Consider the following 19,710-nt stretch of genomic DNA (forward strand, 5'->3'; position numbering starts at 1 on the left):
GTCACAACCAAGCTGGCAACTAAATAGGAAGCGATAAGTGAGCTCCTGAAGCACAATAGTAAACTTTAAGCACTACCACCATAGGTCATATAGCAAAACAATGAGAATGCAGTCAGGAGAATGGCCACAATACACCCACAAAAATATCAGTATCCACCTCACTGAAGATGCTATCTGCCAGCATACAGATCCAGCAGACAAATGCAGCAAGGCTGGTGGAGCGAACGGTAATTTTTTTTCTTTTTTTTTTTTTTTTTAAAGGAACCCAATACCACTGAGTGTAATAAAAATGCTACATGGCTCAGCGCTAGAGTAGGTACTCATAACCAACTGGGAACGAGGCAAATATACTATGTTCTGGATTGGGAACAAAAAAATTTACATTTTAGAGATATCTTTAAGGTCACTTTGCAGATTCTCAAACAATCCGAGTCCACTGAGCATTGGTTAATCAAATTGTCAAATTCCAAAAATAAAGGCACACCATTGGAATAGGGACCTTTTTCTCACATCGTCCATTGTGTACTAGTGAATCCACCGAGCACTTAACACTAACCAACACAGCCCCCAGAGCATCGTCAAACAAAGGATAGAAGGGGGCAGAGTGAGCATAACATGACCACGAGGTTGGTGGCAGGGGCACCAAATGGAGCTCCTGGACATTCAAATTAATATTACAAAAAATGATTGTATCACGAGACTCGCAAATATTGTGATCAATTTGTGAATCCTAGTATCTGCATGGGTCTTCCAGACATTACTGGGGCCCCAGGATTCGCAAATCCTCCACAAAAATACATTTGGTGCACAACAGCGCTGCTTGGCCAACCACAACTGTGCATGGCGTTTGATCATGCACAGCAGAAGCTGGCCATGCAGGACGAGTTGGGCGCATGGATTGGCTGAAAGGCTAATCCCTTTTGCGCACGGCCAAAGGCTATGCACAGGTGGGGTTGCCCTCCTGCAGCATGGATCGATAGGCGGGCGGGCCCGCCCTTCTACAAAGGCCATGTGTGCTAGGGGTTGGGTGCTGGAAGGGGGTTTGGCACGGGACTTGTCCACATACCAGGCCCCTCACCCAAGCCCTAGCTATGCACATATGCACACCGTGAATAGCAGGGATTGAGAATAAAGTACATTACAAAATAAACATAGAAATGTTCTTAAAAACTGTTAAAAATTGAGCTCTATTTCTGGCTCACACATACAAAATCATTGGAAATTCACCAATTAGGCTATGCCACGCACACAACAAACGTAACTCGTGACTCACCGGGACAAAACACCCATTTGCCAAGGGTACTGGAAGAAAAGGTACTCGAGCAAGATTTAATCATGGTAGACGGTATGGTATGCAATGTATATCCCATCGATGCAAAAAAGAAAAAGGACCCTGAATACGTCAAGCTCACATTTAACCAATATATATGTATAAACCTAACACCAACACCACAATCTGGGGACGAAATAGCTGAGCAGTGCTGAATACGGTTTTCTTTAGTATGAAAGTTCACAGCAAACCCATCCTGTTTTACCATTTTCCCACCTAAAAGATTCCTATGTTAGATTTTTGGTATGTCCATGTGCTGCCAAATCTAAGGAACCACATGTAAGACAGCTTCAGTGGACCTGCAGATCTCTGGGCTGCTGCAAAGAATGGGACCACAAACAGATGTTCCCCACCAATATGATGTGGCATCTCCCTTCAGTCTTTGCAGAGATCATTTTTAGGGGAACAATGTGGAGTTTGGTGAGGTCCAAGGATTTCCTCGTGTGAAAGATCACCAGTAACAGTATCGAAGACCCCATATGCCCGCTCACCCTAAATACATGAAGGTCGTGACCACATAAGGATAAAGAATGGATGCATGCCTCTTCTGCATTCCAAAGGATGTGGGGGTGAGCTAGAAATTAGTTATACAGAGGTTCTCAGTCTGCACCACTAGTGATTTTACAGTACATGAAGCTGTACTCATGTGTGCCATTTCAAACTACCAAACTGAACATCTTCTGACGGTAGTCTATGTGGTCCAGATTCCTTCTTCTGCGATATTCTCACTGACCTGATCACCATACTCCATTTAATTTACGACTGATTGTTATGGGTGCTCTGAACACTTGCCTAGCCCATCAGTGACAAATTTTAAAGAGCAGCATTTTGAACAAAGGATAGAAGGCCAGTAAATACTCGGAGAGACACAGCTTAACTTGATAATCGTCTCCAAACAATAAAGAAAAAAGCATTGAAATTTGCAAAGATAATTGTGTGGCCACACTCAAATCATCTTTCTTGTAATTTATAGCGTGTGCCCCCCATGAAATAAACTGAAAATAAGAATTGCTAATCAACACCCACATCATTGTTTTGGCTAGACCATTATTTAACTCAAGCTGTTTTAATAATCTTGATACAAATCCAGCACTAGAAATGTCACAATAAACCAATTAAAAGGGCCTTAGAAATCCCGAGCCCTAAAGTCCTAAGAGACACTTGATAAATCACCACGATTTTAAGATTTGAAAGGAAATGTCCTTGGTCAGACATGCCTTCGGTTGTTCGAAAAACTGCTCCCAGGCTATACACACCAAAATAACATTCATTTTAATGGATATGGTCAATATAAATTAAACAAAATGAGAAGCGATGAATTAATTTAGACATTGACCATAATTTGCCACCAAAGGGGCAGTGAAATGCTGCAATTGGTGCCACTAATTTCTCTTTAAGTAGAAGAGGCTTAAGATAAGCATAACGTTTCTTAGAAAAAGAGCAGTAAAAACCTTGGTCATGAGTATATTGCACAAAGTCTTTATCGGTTCATATTATGTGGACATCATGACAGGTTGCAAACTTCATATTACAGTCATTCCATTCATTCAAACTCCTCTACGTTTTCAAGAAGTAAGGTTTTGGTTAATAATGGGAATTTGTTTATAATTTTAATATTTATTAACTTTCGGCTTTCCCAAAAATGTTCGAATGGATTGTTTAATGGCATGTGGAAGTGCGCCCTTCCTTAACTTTTGGGAGACCGCAGTTTAGAGGCAGCAGTTTACTGCGTTTGCTTAAAATGCATTTCTTATCATGCTCACTTACTTAAAATGTCCTAAGACTCTCTGAAAAACAGACCGCCAGATGGACCAAGAAACAGCTATTCTCTCCAGAGCAAAACTGGACAATATAAAAAAAATGCATGGGCGGAAACTACAGGAACACAAAAAAGCTCCAAAGCCAACTTAATCCTTTAATAAAAACGCTCCACAGGATGTAAACATCCTGCCGGAATCCGGGGGATGTCAGCCAATTAAAACCTTCTGATGTTATCCAAACTAAAAAGAGCAGCTTCACACAACATCAAATATCACTCAGCAGGCAGCAGCAACCTCCGCATCTGAACCACATCGCCACAACACAACAGGGCACATGGAAGGCCCGCGCCGCCAACCATCACACAAAGAAAGCCCCTCGGAAGGGCAGCAGTGCTACTGGTTAGGGTAAGGCACGTGAGGGGGTCTAGCAGGGGCCAGGAGGCAGCAGTGCCTCTCGTCGTCTCCTTAACCTGCCCCCGAACGCCCCATGGCAGGATTTCCTGGACTAGGGAAAGGGCAACGCCGCGGAGCAGCAGTGTTTTCCTCTGTTGTCACTCAAAATACAGGAGAATACCCCACCGGCCAAACAGGAGTATGTTGGGTAGGGCATATAGCTGCAGGGATGGCAATGGTCAATTATGCTGCCCACGTGCAAATTCGCAAAACTTCACAAAAATACCATCGAGTCTGCCTCCACTAGGTGGTCATAATTAAAACTGCGCCCAGCCCTATACATTCTATGTTTTACGCCATTGGATGGAATGTAGTGTAAATGTGTTCTTTCCGCGCGATTAGTTTAGCATACCTTTATAGAGAGTCCCATGCAGGACTCTGCCTTACTTTATCAAACAGATGCTGGATTCTGAACCGGTTTGATAAACTCTTGAAAGCATGCCCCCAACCCCCGTTCAGGGGCAACGCACACTCCACTCCACTCCACTCCACTCCACTCCACTCCACTCCACTCCACTCCACTCCACTCCACTCCACTCCACTCCACTCCACTCCACTCCACTCCACTCCCCATCAAGTTTCTTTTCAATACAGCATACTGCTTAGTTTATGCAGGCGGTTCGTGTATTTATGTTTTGCACATACTACAATGAACCTTTTCTTGTATTATTTAAATTATTTCTCTTACAGTTTTACAATTTACCTTCTTATTGCATTAGTTCAAAAGTATTTAATTGCAGATTCCCATTACTTTCAGGGGATATTCAACTCCTAACCATGGCAACTTAGTGATAAGTTTGTCATTGTGCTGACTACCTGAAAATGCTTCGATCGCAAATTACAGCTTAAGGTAGTGGTCATCAAACTTTAATACCGCACCCCACTCATTGATAAATAAACACTGGGGTACCCACAATGCCAAACTTATTTCTGCACAAATATGCTATACAATTGTTCGCTGCAAACACATTTAACAATTGAAACATCATAATTCTATTTAGTCATCTCTTCTTAAAATGCGCAAAAATACATGATTGGCAACATGCTTTGGGCAGCCTGGCCTCACGAAGTGTAAACGTATCGACAAAGTGATCCTGTAACAAAAGAGGGCGGGAGTGTTTGGGGGAGGTTTTGGGGGTTATTTGGCATGCCCTCCGCCGTCCCTCTCCCAGACACATACTCCCAAGCCCAGACAAAATATGTTACTGATGACCCATTACAGAGAGTCTCACTGCCCCTTATACAACACTTTCACCATGATACTCTTCTTGGACCCTGCCTGGCGCCCCCCTGAGATCAATTCAGGCCCCTCCAAAGTGGGTGGGGCAATAGTCGCATAGTCCTAAGACCTCTGGCATATGGTGACATTCTGCCCCTTCTAGAGCTTTCTAGGATAAGGCAACATTTTCAAAAATGGTTTTCTACTGGCAACGATCTTCATCTATCACAAGTCAAAAGTTACTATTCACCAACTTACTTGATATCTCAGTGAAGGTCCTCTGAGCACCAGTAGCCGCCCAGATGCACAGCCAACATGATCTAGGCTTGGAGCTGGTATACTGAACACCAGCAACGTCAAGAATTGGATGAAACAGTACAGTTCAAAGGAGGACCTGAACCTCTCTATTTTGAGAAAGACCAAATACCCGGAGTATAAAAGTGGGGAGGGGTGTGGGGGTGTGTGTGTTTTCTCTATGACACGCTGCAGTGTTACGTTTCTGCGGCTCCAGCAGAAGTTCTTGCTATACACTCTAGAATTATTGCACAGACTAGGAGGAGATTATGGCAGATGCCTGACATATCATTCAACCACTACCCATGTGCACTAGAAATTTAACTCGAAATTAAGTTACCATTTTGACTGCTAAAGGAAGGTCGAGTGGACAACTTTATCCCGGAGAGACTTACTTGTTGCATGAACCAGTCGGCACACATTCAAAGGGACCAACATATGAATGTTTTCAATGACTTCCACAAATACAAAAATAAGTCTTATTGGTTCTCAACTCATGAGGAAACTTATGATGCACGTATCTTTAAATACTACATCAGCTCATGTGGCAAAACTAAACGTAGTGAGGAGACATAATGACCACGTTTCTTCACTAAGTTTACTACTCTTTAAGCTTTGTATGCATTTGGGCATTTATGTATAGTACTACTGAGCTTAATACATTGGTACCTGTTTGAAATAAACAATGATTTACCTTTTCATATTCCCATAGCCTGCATATGTTAAGAGAGCTCATTTCGCTATTCCTCCGGGGGTGGACAATGCATTTATACTTTAGACAAAATGGACAGTCCAAATTGTGACACAGGCACGTGTTTTTAAAAAGAGATATCACACGCTAAGTGCAGGCAAGATCGAATCAGTTCTGAAATATATCAGACTAATGTTAAACAGCTTGGAAGAAACAATTCAGAATGTGTAGTTTTATGTTTTCATGCCCATACTGAGAATCACTGCACTGGCTGATAAAGGTTAAGCACCCAGGGACCTCTCTGATGGTTCACCTCTCAATCCCTGGTGTCAATTGCGCTTGCAGACTCCTTCCTTAGGAAGGCTGAGGCAAAACGGCAGGCTTTCTTCAACTGCTCTTGGATGTCAAGAAAGCCACAAAAAAGTCACGCTATCGTGATGTGATGCTTTCCTCTTCAAGTACTCCTCAACACATTCGGCGTATATTCTTTTAGTAGTGAATTTTATCAGAGCATGACTAGAAAATGTTTTTTTCATATGAACCATTAATTTTTATGCTGTTGACAGTAGGTGGGATCAATCAGATGTTTGAAGATCCTTGCACCGGGGTTTCGCAGTTTCCAGACATACCAATTGCAAGACACCCTTACATAGCGTCTGGTGAAATCAGCTCATCACTGAACAACAAATGCCTACCTGGTGAAATAGTTAATGTCTGGCCCTAACGAGGAGAATCTATTCTTTGTCTAGACATTTCATGGTGTTATAGAGGCATGTGGGCAGGAGTGAGTGATTATGCGTCAGAGGAAGGGTCAGTCTGAAGCTGAAAGAAAGAGTCACACATTTCTAGGCTAAGCTCACTTGAACATTTGCCCTTTGTGCAGTTCGACTTTCCACTATTCACAAAAAAAAGCAAATGACAAACAGGACACCTTTGCTAAACATTCCCCATACTTCATTTGCTTTCAGCAGTCTTGAACCAGCCTTGAGAAGTTAGTAACTTAATGGCGTGCAACGCATTTCATGCACCCTTGCCCTCGGCCAGAATCTGGCATATGGTTATGAAGTGGAATTCCACATCCTGGTATAGTGGTCTCCTTGAATACACAGGTCCCTAAGGTATGTGGCTAAAACCCAAGTGAGCCTTTATACGGAAACCGCTCGTGATGCGGTGTCCCAGTCAACAAACCGCAGGAAATTGACTTAACTTTGTAATAAAGTCATGCTGGGGGTAGGGGTGAGGCAGAACTCTCTCGGATCCCCCACTTCCCTTCATAGCTTCCAGTACAATACCGATGTGACTTAAACCATGTGTGCTACACTATAACTGCCAGGCAGCTAAGTTAATCGGTCCATCTATGCCTCATCCGGGATCTGCCTCAAAGGTGAAGGATCTGCATAAAAAACATCAGCCACCTGTACTACGGCTGTTGCAGTGAGTGCGATGGTACTAACTATCCAACCTTATTTCCAGATAGCTGAAACTCTATCGCTCTTCAGTACTCCTATGTGCTTTTAAATATGGCAATGCACTTACCAGTGCTGTAGAAATGCACAGCAGCAACCCCTCAGGAGTTCTGTGTGGCCATAAAAAGTTATGCATATTTACAGCAGTAATACCCCAGATAAAATAAATACTAACATTATGGAACACAGAGAGAACAAACCAACTGTGCATTGTGCAGTAACATACAAACCACTTCAGAAATGTGGTTCTTATATAGGTTTGTGTGTTTGATGTAATGCCTTAAGTGGCCAATGGTATGCCCAGACGTTGGTCTCTTGCTCACTGTGCCACTTGAACCAGATACACCCAACTGAAGCACCCCAATCAGGGCAAAACCGGTCTTTGGTTGCTTGTGTTCCGGTTCAGTGAGGACCTGGCTTGGCAGTTTGGGCTTGACTGTTCTGATTGGAGCAGGGTCATGACTGATTTGTATATAGCTTAATGTGAAGTAGCATTGTGGGCAAAACAACAATGGTTTGGAATGAATACCGAGTGAAAGCCAGTGGTTAGACTCATTTCAAGCATCCTTCCGTCACCTTTTGTGTGTTTGATCTTATACATGTTCCCATTGCGATATACTTCAACTTATACCAAGTTCTAATTTTAGATTGTGGGGTGTCCCTCTGAAAACAATAGAACATGCCTGTGTGTCAACTGCCAGTAGTGGGGCAGTCTCCACAAATTCAACTCTTAGAGGGAGGCTCGGGGTGACCAGAGGTAGTTTAAGGTGAACTGTGTAACACAGACTAACACTTTATACATCTACATTCCGGCTTTCATTTGAGTAGTCATGGCACTAATGAAGTGGGAGAGTAATCACGTACACAGCTTACAGTTCTGTCCTCATTACAGCGGAATGTTATATTCGCACTAGAGCTCGAGGGGTTCTACTGCAATGCTCGCTCCTTAAAATTCTTTTACATGATCTCTGCATTGGATTGAATAAAGCAACTTTGTCAACTGCTTAATTGTAAAGATAAAAACTGCCCTTGCATTGTTTGCCAGTAAAAAAAAAAGTTTTTAAATGCTGGGGCCAACACAACCAGTGAGATTTTCTCTGGGCACATTCCATTGCGGTGGTGGCTGGTGACATTTGAGAATGGTGCGGCGTAAAAGGTGGGGCGGAGTGCACTGTAGCGAGCGAGTATAGTGAGCGAGCCTGAGCTACATAAGAGCGGTTCTGGCGGGTTCTCCCTCGAGAAAACTTGGGAAAGAGTGGGCAAATGGTGCATTTTCAAGCAAATTTGAGAAAAGGAAGAAGGTTAATAAAGCAATTGTGGTTTCAATTTAGGTAAAAAGGGGTGCTTTGGATTAGTGTTGGCAAATCGATGGTAGGCATTGGCATTAGTGCTGGGTACTATTACTCACTATGATGTTTAAAATGAGAGGATTTTTGGAATGTATAATGTGATCAACAGACCTTCACGCTTCACCCAATATATGCCCACAGCCCACCCATTTCCCCATTCTGGACGTCTGTGCCCAGGGCAATGGTAATGTGCAGAGGGTTAATATGCCTGCTGCAAAGAACATGTACCAGGCAGATCACAAAAGTGCAAAGAATGTAGATAGTTCAATGGGTCAGTTAATGCTTTTGTCAGAGATGCTTTTTGTACTTGCATTTTAAAAGTTACAAGCCTAACATAGCAGAGAGAGCTATTAACTGGTCATCAAAGAGTTGCATACAAACAGCAAGGCATGGGTTACCGCATTATGCTTTTGTTCTCCAGTCATTATCCTAATGTTGCTAAAAAGGGTTCATGTTATTTGTAAAGTCAACACACCCACAATGCTATGTTTAAAATGTATAAGTTTGAGTTGTTCCAGACCAAACAATCTATCTTAGACTATACTGCCCAGTGCCTACCACCAGTATGTACGACATGTGATGTTTGCACCATATAGTCCTCTTTGTCTTATGTAATATTCCCTATGCATTGATTTACACACGTGTGAGATCCATTGTCTCTGTATAATGTGTGTGAGGCGAAGGGCTCTGAAACCCTACACAGCACCGGAAAACAAAAGTCACTGTACATATCAGCAACGTGTATCTCGAGAAGTAAGTCTCAGGTGGACTGGATTCACATTAAAATGTTTGCATGTTAAGGAATGGATGCAGGTGTTTATGTCCTGATAAATCAATGGCTTAAATTGTATTGCTTGCGTTTAGAAGCGGCTGCTTTCAGCAAACCAGTGTGTTTATTACTTCCAAATGCAAGCAGTAGGATGTAAGCCATTTGTCAGGCCATAAAGACAGCATACGGAGCTGAGGCCAGGGCTCCTCAAGAGTTAGAGGGCCCCTGAACTATAACATAACACCTGCGTCTCCAGTTGCTTACACCACTTTACTCTCTGCGCCAGGCCAGCATTTAAAGAGACTATAAACTTAATCTCCACCATAAATCAGGCATGAATCACCCACATGTAAATAAGCTTCACATCAAACTTGCTTTATTGTTTCCCAATACCGTATTATCAACATGTTAGTCAGCCTCGAACTCTTTGCAAGTTTTCAGCTAAAAAGAAATATAGCGCTTGAATACTTACATAGTCTGACTCCAACCCTGCCGACCCTCTGTAATCTACCTCCCAGCTGTTTTGCCACCCCCACACCCTCCACAACATGGGGTCTCTGCAGGCAATACCCATCTCCTTTTTCCTGCCGGATTGACCAGCCCAGACCCCCGATACTGCCCCATCCCTGCCTGGTCGACAGGCATACCGTCCCACTCTAACGCAGCCTCTGCTGCCAAATCATCAGTTAAAGTGCCTATAGGCACACCACCATTTACAACTTGGCGCTGCCCCATCCCCTTGACTCGGGCCTTGAACGTCCCTGCTCCAGAAACATCGTCTGCGGACACCGGGAGGCTGTGTCTCCTCCCAGGCGATGGCGGTGCCGCCCTTGGGAGCCAGGCCTTGCCGTGCTAGGTGCCCTTTGCATGCCCTCTGGGTAGCAGGGTTCTTCGACGCTCGACCCCAGGACAGGCCGTTTCTTGATAATCGGGTCGGACTGCTTTGATAAACAACTTTAATCCACTCAGACATCGTAGCCACCCACCGCCTGCTTCACAAATATGTTTTAAGCTTGCCGGCGTTGCCGCGCCCATTTATTTCAGTATTCACAAGGGTAGCGGGAGCAGGGCTAGCCCGGGCCGTAATAGACAGACCCAACATATCTAGGTCAGGTGGAACCCTTAATGTACGGATCTTTTTGCTGTCGCGAAAGGAGTCTGTTTTGCAATTCCCACAGCCGCTTTTCGGAGACTGAAGTTACACCGATACATAACAAGTGTTAGTGTTACCACCAATGTGGACAGAGCACTAACGAACACGTGACGTACAATCGACAAACGAGAATGAAACATTGAAAGGATTATTACACAGTATATTGCTTGCGGCGCGATAACAAATACTTCACGAAAAGAATGGCTTTGAGTTGACTGATTGTGAGGGGAGGGGGTAAATATAATAAAACTTACCTGGTCCCGCGCCACCTCTGATCCTGGGGGTCTGGAACAGGAGGAACAGGCATGCTCCCTCCCCTGCTGTAGCCAATCACAACGCTGCAATGGCAGCGCTGTGATTGGTGAGGCACAGGGGAGAGCGCCCCAGCCGTGCCATTTTCTCGTACATAGTGAAAAAGGGAGAGTGGGCGGTCGTGCTCGAGGGGAGGGAGTGGCTTAACCACTGTTGTGGGTACTGACTGTTTGGTCCGCTCCAGGGTCCGACCTAACAGTTTGTACCCACAACAGTGGGTAAGCCACTCCCCCCCCCCCCTGCCCTTGAGCAGGACCGCCCACTCTCAGGCCCCCAACCAGGCACTTCTGCTTTCTCACACTGCGAGAAGCAGAAACATAAAATGGTAGTTTTTACCATTTCATGTTTCTGCTTCTCACACTGCGAGAAAGCAGTGGGGTGACGACCATACACCCCCATGGAGGAGCCGCCACTGTTTTTTTTTTTTAAATGTATTCTGGGCTGTTACAGCAGATACAAATCCGTTTGATTCCAATTACACACAAAGTAGTGCAGCCCAAGTTACTAGGTTTAGTCTCACATGAACAAGAGCTTTAGTGACTTCAGCTAATGGGCATAAGGTAGGGTCAGAGGTCAAGCGGCCCATTGAAGTGTGTAAAGCCCACACAGTTCAATGCCTGACGGGGAGCTCATGGTTCGCAGCTGGTCAGTTAGTGTGATCATTGGAAACCCTTCACTAAATTTTGCATGAATGCCAGTCATTTTGCTTTACACTACTTACTACTGTGTTTGTCTTTTACTTACTACTGTGTTTGTCTTTTGACATACCACAACTGAGGTCGTAGCAGTTAAATGTTAACTCACATATTTCCAGCAAACCTTTTCATCTCCTAATGTTTAATGAGTTCTAATGGAGAGCAACTCGGTAATTCTTTACGGAAATTATTGGCATTGTTCGTAGAGTCCTGCAGAATTTCAGAGAACAAAAAAAGCATCTCTCAGTGATCGGGAGCATACATATGGCCAGTGTTTTCAGTGCAGGCATAACATAAGGGGGACATTCTTTTTAAAAGTGTCGGAAAATGAAGTCTGCATTTTTGGGGCAGAAAGGAGTCTGCATATTGTCCTCTAATTCTGCTAGATTCAGAACTTTCCTATAGAGTACTACAATGCTGCATGGTTGTGCTAAATTTGAGCAGGTGGGGCTCACCAACAGTTATTTTTGGAGACTGGCACCAATTTTTCCTCAGTCTTTGACCCAAAGACAGAAAATCACACAAGGGTAAATAGAGTTAAAGAAAGGCAGAAAAAGTGCTCAAGGGAGAAAGCAGGGATGAAAAGAACCATCAGAGTGAGATATATGAGCATGGTGGTCTTGGAAGAAACTATGCAGCCTTGGTATTTGGTACACAAACATTCAAGACATTCAAGAAAAGCTTTGGGCCCCAGCACCTCCACTTTAACATATTGGGGACTTCTACACTGGCAACAGACAAAAGGTACACAGGTTCTGAGCTAGGCCAAAGGTCATCAGGTCTGCTTGTTGTGTCAACCAAGGCCCTTCGGTGGCATTCCACATTCACGGTGGCCCTCCAAAAAGCAAACAGACTGGAGTCAAACATTAATGTTGGCCGATTTCTCCCTCCACTTCTGTAAGCATCACCTGAAAGCAGACGACAACTAAAAACCCCTCTACGACCAGATACGAATAGGCTTAATGCCATGTGCAACTCATAGCTAAGCTGCATGTAAATCAATGTATCCCTGCGCCAGGAGGTGGTAACCTTTCCTTCTGGTGTCTATTCCCGACATAATGGAAGCTCTTACCAAGGTAAGGGTGACCCCTGTACAATACCGGAGAGATTAAAGGAGTACATGGTAACCTGGGACGCCAACCAATATCACAGGAGAATATATTAGCGGTAAAAGTTTGTATAATCTTCGATGGCAAAAACATTTATTTTTAAATAGCATTCATTATGACAAAAAGGGAACATCCTAGTCATTCCACACATAGGCATAATTATTAACTCTTGCAAAAGACTAGGTCTGATTTTTTCGTCTTAGCCAATAGCTTTTAATGACAGTTTTTCAGATCTGCTACATATTCAAAACACTATTTTTACAAGTATGAAACAAACTTGAACGTGTTATGAACAGCGTGTTCGTTATGACCGACAGTTCCTTCAATGCATCCTTAGGTGTTTCTTTATTTCAAATAAAGCGGTAGAACTGGTGGTGTTCATATAAAAAGGTCTGAATTTACGAATAATCATAACACCCGTTTAGTTTAAGATAAAATAACCCTTTCACTACAACAAATTTTGCACACCTGTTGCCAAAAAAAAGTAATTAACCAACAAAAAACATTTTAATAAAAAGTAGAGAGACACGCTCTTCACAGACACCTCCCATACGGCAGCCCGATGCGGAAATGCAGAGTCACATTCTGCTGCAGGCGTGGTGTGTGCAATGGCATACGGCCAGACTCTATAATCATAGCGTCTTCTCGCAGACTGGGCGTGCACCGCGGCGGAAGTGAGTGGTGGAGGCGGCGAAGCGCTATAATTACGCGTCTGCCAGACTGGATCAGTCTGCGCGTGCGTGCCTCGAGTCCGCACGCGGAGGAGCGACAGGGTTATGAAGTACCAGCGCGTCGTGTTTTTTTCACAAGGGCCGCAGCATGTAAAACTGAAGAGAGACCTTACCTTGCCGAACTGGTCAAAGTACTGCTTCACATCTTCCACGACTGTATTCGCAGATAAGCCCCCTACAAAGATCTTCTTTGTTCTCGTGACCATCTGAAGAAACGACAAAAACAAGCATACGCTTTAATCAGATTATTTGGAAACAAAGGCAGGAATGGAATTCAGACGCCAGCGCAAAGCCAAGCAGCCAGAACATTGCTTCATGAAAGGAATCGTGAATTCTCGTCTAATTACTTGGACTGAGTCGGCTCTACGTGGGCATGTGCCCCGGCTGGACTGCTCCGAGTCTGCTCGGGACAGCACTGAGCTGCCACGTGACTCGAGAGTTCATGGGGTCAGATCGCAGCTCTACTGCGCACGTTGTTTGACCCTGGACAAGGCGCTCTCGCTCCTGTGTACTTGGGTAATGAGAACAGACTGCCAGCTCTCCAGACTACCAAGCACGCTGCGCGATTTCCTTTGTTTAGGCCTGTACGCTGTTAGGCTCTATAAATAGAAGATATTATTCTACGGGGTTTTGGGTGGCAACCTGAAAACTGTTGCTCTGACAATTTGGAAGTTACACATGAACATTTTAGTTAACAGGTGCGATTAAACTGCGTTAGCAGCAAAAACATACTTTAATAATTCACTTTGCGTTGAACACAAAGGAAATATATCAACAGATCGCCTTTTCTCTTTCTGCTCTGAACTTCATTCCAGGTGAAACAAACTGGCTTGGGCGCTCTAAAACAGCCCCGTCTTCGCTCTCATGCCTGTGAACAGGGTTTATTAAGATTTTGCTGTGCTGATCCTCGTCCCAACGATACGCGGAGGGCCACAATGTGCTCAACATTACCCTGATGTCCACAACCGTCACAACCTTACACTGAAGTCCTTAAGTGACACAACCTTACACTGAAGCCCACAAGCATCACAACCTTACGCTCAGGGTGCAAACGTCACCTGCAGCTTGCACCACACATTACCCCTGCTATGCTGCCAATTATGGTAACAACGCAACTACTAACCATCACACTCCTATAAGTGTGACAATTCGGACTATTTCAGGCCCCCAAAGCTGTAAGAATGGCTTGACCGGCAGGAAATATTAATTTTAAGGTATATTAAATTAATAATTAACTGCTGTGGTCATCTCTAAATTAAGCAATGGACGTGGTTAAGAAATGTCAGATCAATGATGCAAAAGCCACACTATCCCAGTACCCTATCTACATTGTACACCACCACGTTGGGCTCACTTTAACCCCTTCGACGCGCATGACGGAGCGGTTCCGTCATGCACGTCGGTTGCGCTGTGCGCATGACGGAACCGCTCCGTCATGGCCCCGCCCGCGCTCAGAACCTTCAGCGTGGCACGGAAATCCGCGCCGCGCTGAAGGGGTTAAGGTGCCTCACAGAGACTAGATGACCCAGGGTAAATTCACGCGAATTCCCACTAAAACTTAAAGGGTTAGGACTGAGGGAGTGATAATAGGTTAGGTGCTGGGCATTAGAAGGTTCCACTGTTCTAAATTTTTATTTTTACATTTGTTTACCCTTCATTAGCACTTACCGACTCCATATATCAATTGTAATAGATTGTTCCTCTACAAAACTGATAGAGAAGAACCATGCCAGGTTTCAAAGACAGACAGACAGAGTTAGCTCAGGACCTCTTTGCCACTGGTGCTAAACCAGGGGGCACAAATGTTAATGTTCTTAAAATAGAGGGTCTGAAAGCAAAGTTTCAAAGATTAGAAAACTTAAAAAACATGAAATGTCCAGATGGCGGGACGGAACCACCATGGAAAAATATAGAAAATGATAAGATACCACGGGGCTTGCGAATTTTAATATTTACGACCTTTGAGGACCTTGATATGGAACAGTTGGAGGATTGGGAGGGAAACCTTCGAAATGCCTCTTTTAATATGATGCACATTCTGATTAAGAATGCAGAGAAAAAGGGCATAAAATTATAACAGGAAAATGAGGAATTGGAGATGGAAATAGCAATCTCAGAACTAAAGGAAACAGTGAAGAAAAATTATGTAATATTAGATGAGATCCTGGAGGGACACCAAATATATCTGAGGGACAAGAAGGTAAAGAAAATTAGAAGAGATGACAAGGACTATAAAGATGGGAGAGTGTACACCTTCTCCCACAAGTACGACAATGTTAAGATACCGGGTAAAGGTAAGAGACCAAGGGAAGACACCTTGGAACTGACCTCATCTAGTAGCATAAATTCTCTATCTTCAGTGGTCAGCTCTGTGGCCACAGAGGACTCAGTGGGAGTGACAGAAACCGAAAATAGGCCCAATCATTTTTTATTGGAAATGGCAAGATTCAGACTAGGTGCGAGATCAACACTAAAAGATCAAAAACAGAAGGGGGGGGGGGGGAGAGAAAGATGGCAGAAATTTAAACAGAAACAACAAAAAAACGAAACCAGAACCGGCGGGCAGAATGACCAGATCAAAGAAAATAGAGAGCTAGTAAATGTTGAGGATGAGAGAGGGAGTCCTGATAAGGAGCCAGTGATTGTTAATCTGTCATTTAGGATACTCTCTAATGATGATATCTCTGTACTAAGCAAGGGACTTGGTTTTTGCCCCAATCAAGTGGGAGGTGATGTTGACATTTGTTGATCTGTCAAAATTAATCAGACTACTAAAACTTAAGGATCACTTCTTACGGAACCCTATTTGTGTTAAACCTTTGATTGAAAATGTTCCTCCAATACACACTGTTCATGAAATAAATGTTATTCAAACAATGTCGTCTGTGGAATTTGAAACATCTATAGATATGGAGCACATTAGAAATGAACTAAAAATAATGGAGGATGTGTCTGTTGACAGTGGCTTGAGGCCACAGTCAAAATATATTCCTGTTATCACACACCCCAATATAGACACTTTCAAAGAGAGTTACACAAGGTTTTCACCACTTATTGGAACATCCCATTCCCCCTAACCTGAGAAAATATAATCTAATATCTACGGAAAATGCAGCCTTAAAAAGTTTAAAGTCGGACCCTACTATTGTCATACGAGAGGCTGATGAAGGGGGAAATGTGGTCGTAATGGAAAAGAAAAGCTATATGAGGGAAATAGACCGCCAATTAGCGGATACATCCTGTTATACAAAACTTCTGGGGAACCCAATCAAGACCCTTAGTACACACATAAATATGAGACTAGTAGAATGGCGTGAGATCAGACTCCTGAGTGAAGAAGAGTGTAGATATTTAACAGTTCTGCAACCAACTTTCCATTGTATTTACATTCTGCCTAAAATACAAAAGGGCGGCCCTTTTCCACCAGGCCGCCCGATTATTTCTGGAATGAATTCACCTACAGATAAACTCTCCGAATACGTGGATCTTTATATACAGCCGCTGGTGCAAAATCTACCAGCATATATCAAAGACACAAAAGACATCTTGGGGAATTTTGAAGGTTTTAAGTGGTCTGAGACCCTTACCTTTGTGACCTTGGACGTCACCAGCTTATATACATGCATCAAGAAGGAATTTGGGGTAAAAGCCTTACAATTTTATTTGGGACAAAGGACAGCAGATTATCTACACAATGAGGTCCTACTTGAAATGACCGACATCATTTTATCTAAAAACTTCTTTTTTCACGATTCAGAATGGTTCCATCAAATACAGGGTACAGTGATGGGCTCCAGATTTGCTCCCGCTTACGCCGGGCTCTTTATGGGCTGGTTTGAGCTAGAGCATGCCTGGGGCCGTCATGCGGCAAGGTTGATGGAGCATGTGATTTTTTGGGGCAGGTACATCGACTACGTCATCATGTTGTGGGATGGACCTGCACCAGAACTTATGGATTATCATGCTCATTTTAATGATAACCCCTTCAATGTTAGATTTACTATGAATCATAGCAAGGAAGAGATTGATTTCTTGGATGTCACTTTTTTCATTCAGGATAACCACATCCACAGCCACACACACAGAAAGTGTAATGTGCTGTTACAGGCAGTGCTCTATCAGAGCTCACATCCCCAACATGTCATCTCTAACATCCCCTATGAGGAGATGATCCGTATGCGACAAAACTGTAGTACGGAGGAGACCTTTGTCCGGAATCTAGGAGACACACAAACGCTTCCTGGATAGAGGGTACCCAGAGACCATATTGAAGAAAGCACATATGAAAGTAATGAAAATCCCTAGACAAGAGACCTTGACAACAAAACCTGGTAACAAGCTCAAAAAAGCTCCAATTGCCTTCAGTACTCAGTTTGGCAACCACAGTAGTAGGGTTTATAATATCCTAAGAAAACATTGGCATTTATTGGCGGACATACCAAGTCTTAAGGATATCATACCGACAAAACCAAAAGTCACCTACAGGAGAGGACAACATTTACGTAACATTCTTTGTCCAAGCTATGTCACTACTTCTAAGGCACAAACTTGGCTTGCATCTAACATGACGGGCTTTCATACATGCAATCAGTGCAGTGTTTGCAAATTGGGTAAAAATAGAACAAAAAACCTCTGTTTTAACACCAAACGCAGATATTCCATTGATCATCTAATCAATTGTAACACCAAATATGTGACATATGTACTAGGCTGCCCATGTGCTAAGATCTACGTGGGCAGCACTAAAAGAGCCCTGAAAATAAGAATGCAGGAGCATGTACGAGCCCGCCGCAATGGAGATCTTAGATACCCTCTTACATTTCATATGCAGGAAAATCACACTACTGAAGAGGAAATCTGGTTTATGGGAATAGACCATATACCCGTTAGCCCAAGGGGTGGTAATCGGGAATTGGCCCTTAGAAGAAATGAGGCAGGGTGGATCTGTAGATTACGAAGTGTAGAACTAGGTTATAATAGTGATGATGAAATGCATTACTTTTTATAACAATCTGCCTCTGCTATCTCTCCTTCATTGCTCCTGTTTTGAAAAATTGTCCTTTATTTGAACTAACAGTAAGATATACTGGTTTTGTTGTGAATTGAGCAAACATGCAAATAACCTTAATTGTCCAAACAATTATATATTATATGCATGATGCTAACATTACATGGGCGTTGACATTTTTGATCTTGAACCACTGTAGTCTTTCATTCTTTCCTTGCAATTCTATATTCTTTTCTGTATCTTACCTTACTTTTTCCCTACATTGTTTCCCTTCATATCGACTCAGTGTTCCATCTGAGGGGCACACTAATATAGGACAATCTAGATGTTATTGTTTAGATTACATACACCTTATCTGTATAGACATCCCAACTTTGTAGGTGTAAGTTTGAGAGCAGGCCGTAGATAACCTGGACAAACAGGATATCTGAATAGAATGGACTCATATTGTCTTACCCATGGACCTCGTGGCTCTCTCTCTTTCCCTCGTGAGCAGTTCTCTCTTGGGAAATATTATCCTTTATCTTACTTATAAGGCTAGCTTTTGTTGGTCTTCCACAGATTCTAGGATAATGGATGGCCGCCTCTGCCCTCTTTTGGATATTAGACAACTGCCAATATTTTGGCATATCTATGGTTTGCCATTATACAGTAGCGATTGTTACAGGGTATAACTAGGTGGTTTATTTCCCCCTTTTTTTTTTTGCGCTTTGAAATGGCCTCCTTTATCACAAAAAGGCGATATTATCACCCTCATTTTGAAATAGATTTTGTTGAACTCGTCTTTGGTCATTCACCACTAACTCTTTGATTGTTATTAAATGTGATGGTCTATTCTGGGGTCAGCTGATTACAAACGAGCAGTCTCAGGAATGGCAAACACAATGGGTTTTCCATCGTGGATTATCGTACCTTTCATTCACACACCTTATGTTGTTTTATGCCTTCCTGTTTACTCCACTCTGTTGCGCTTTGGTATGTTCCTCCCCAAGACATTAGGGTGATACTATCATCTGTGCATTTAACTAAATTCTGTTGTGACCCACTCTTTTCTTCATTCCATGTTCCATTCACTTAATGCTATTGAATATGATGGCGTTTCTACTGAGGTCGGTTGACTATTCATGAGCCGATTTGAAGACTTTGTAAATACGCGGCTCTCCCTCGTGCTTTATCGTGTCCGAACTTTTTGTTATCTTTATATCTCATTCTGACTTTTGCGTCGTTCGTTTTTTATAGATTTCGGACCATTTTATTTCAGTGTTCATAATGACACTGGTTCGTCTATGTAGTATAGCCACCGAGTCCTTATTATGTTTTATTTCTTAGAATTTAGTTAAAATTACCAATTATGTTGCTTATACGCGTCGG

General features: G+C 43.1%; 1 protein-coding gene across 6 annotated transcripts in view; it reads right to left on the bottom strand.

Annotated features, from left to right (window-relative positions):
- MSI2 (musashi RNA binding protein 2) overlaps positions 1 to 19,710 on the bottom strand; it is a 1,546,127-nt gene that overhangs the window by 1,100,076 nt on the left and 426,341 nt on the right. For all 6 annotated transcript variants that reach the window (XM_085649529.1, XM_085649527.1, XM_085649528.1 and 3 more), the window contains one exon: positions 13,445 to 13,537. In XM_085649529.1, the coding sequence (XP_085505655.1) occupies positions 13,445 to 13,537 (93 nt within the window). The remainder of the gene's footprint in view (positions 1 to 13,444; positions 13,538 to 19,710) is intronic.

This window comes from Triturus cristatus, chromosome 3_2 (genome assembly GCF_964204655.1).
Source record: "Triturus cristatus chromosome 3_2, aTriCri1.1, whole genome shotgun sequence".
Lineage (NCBI taxonomy): Eukaryota > Metazoa > Chordata > Amphibia > Caudata > Salamandridae > Triturus > Triturus cristatus.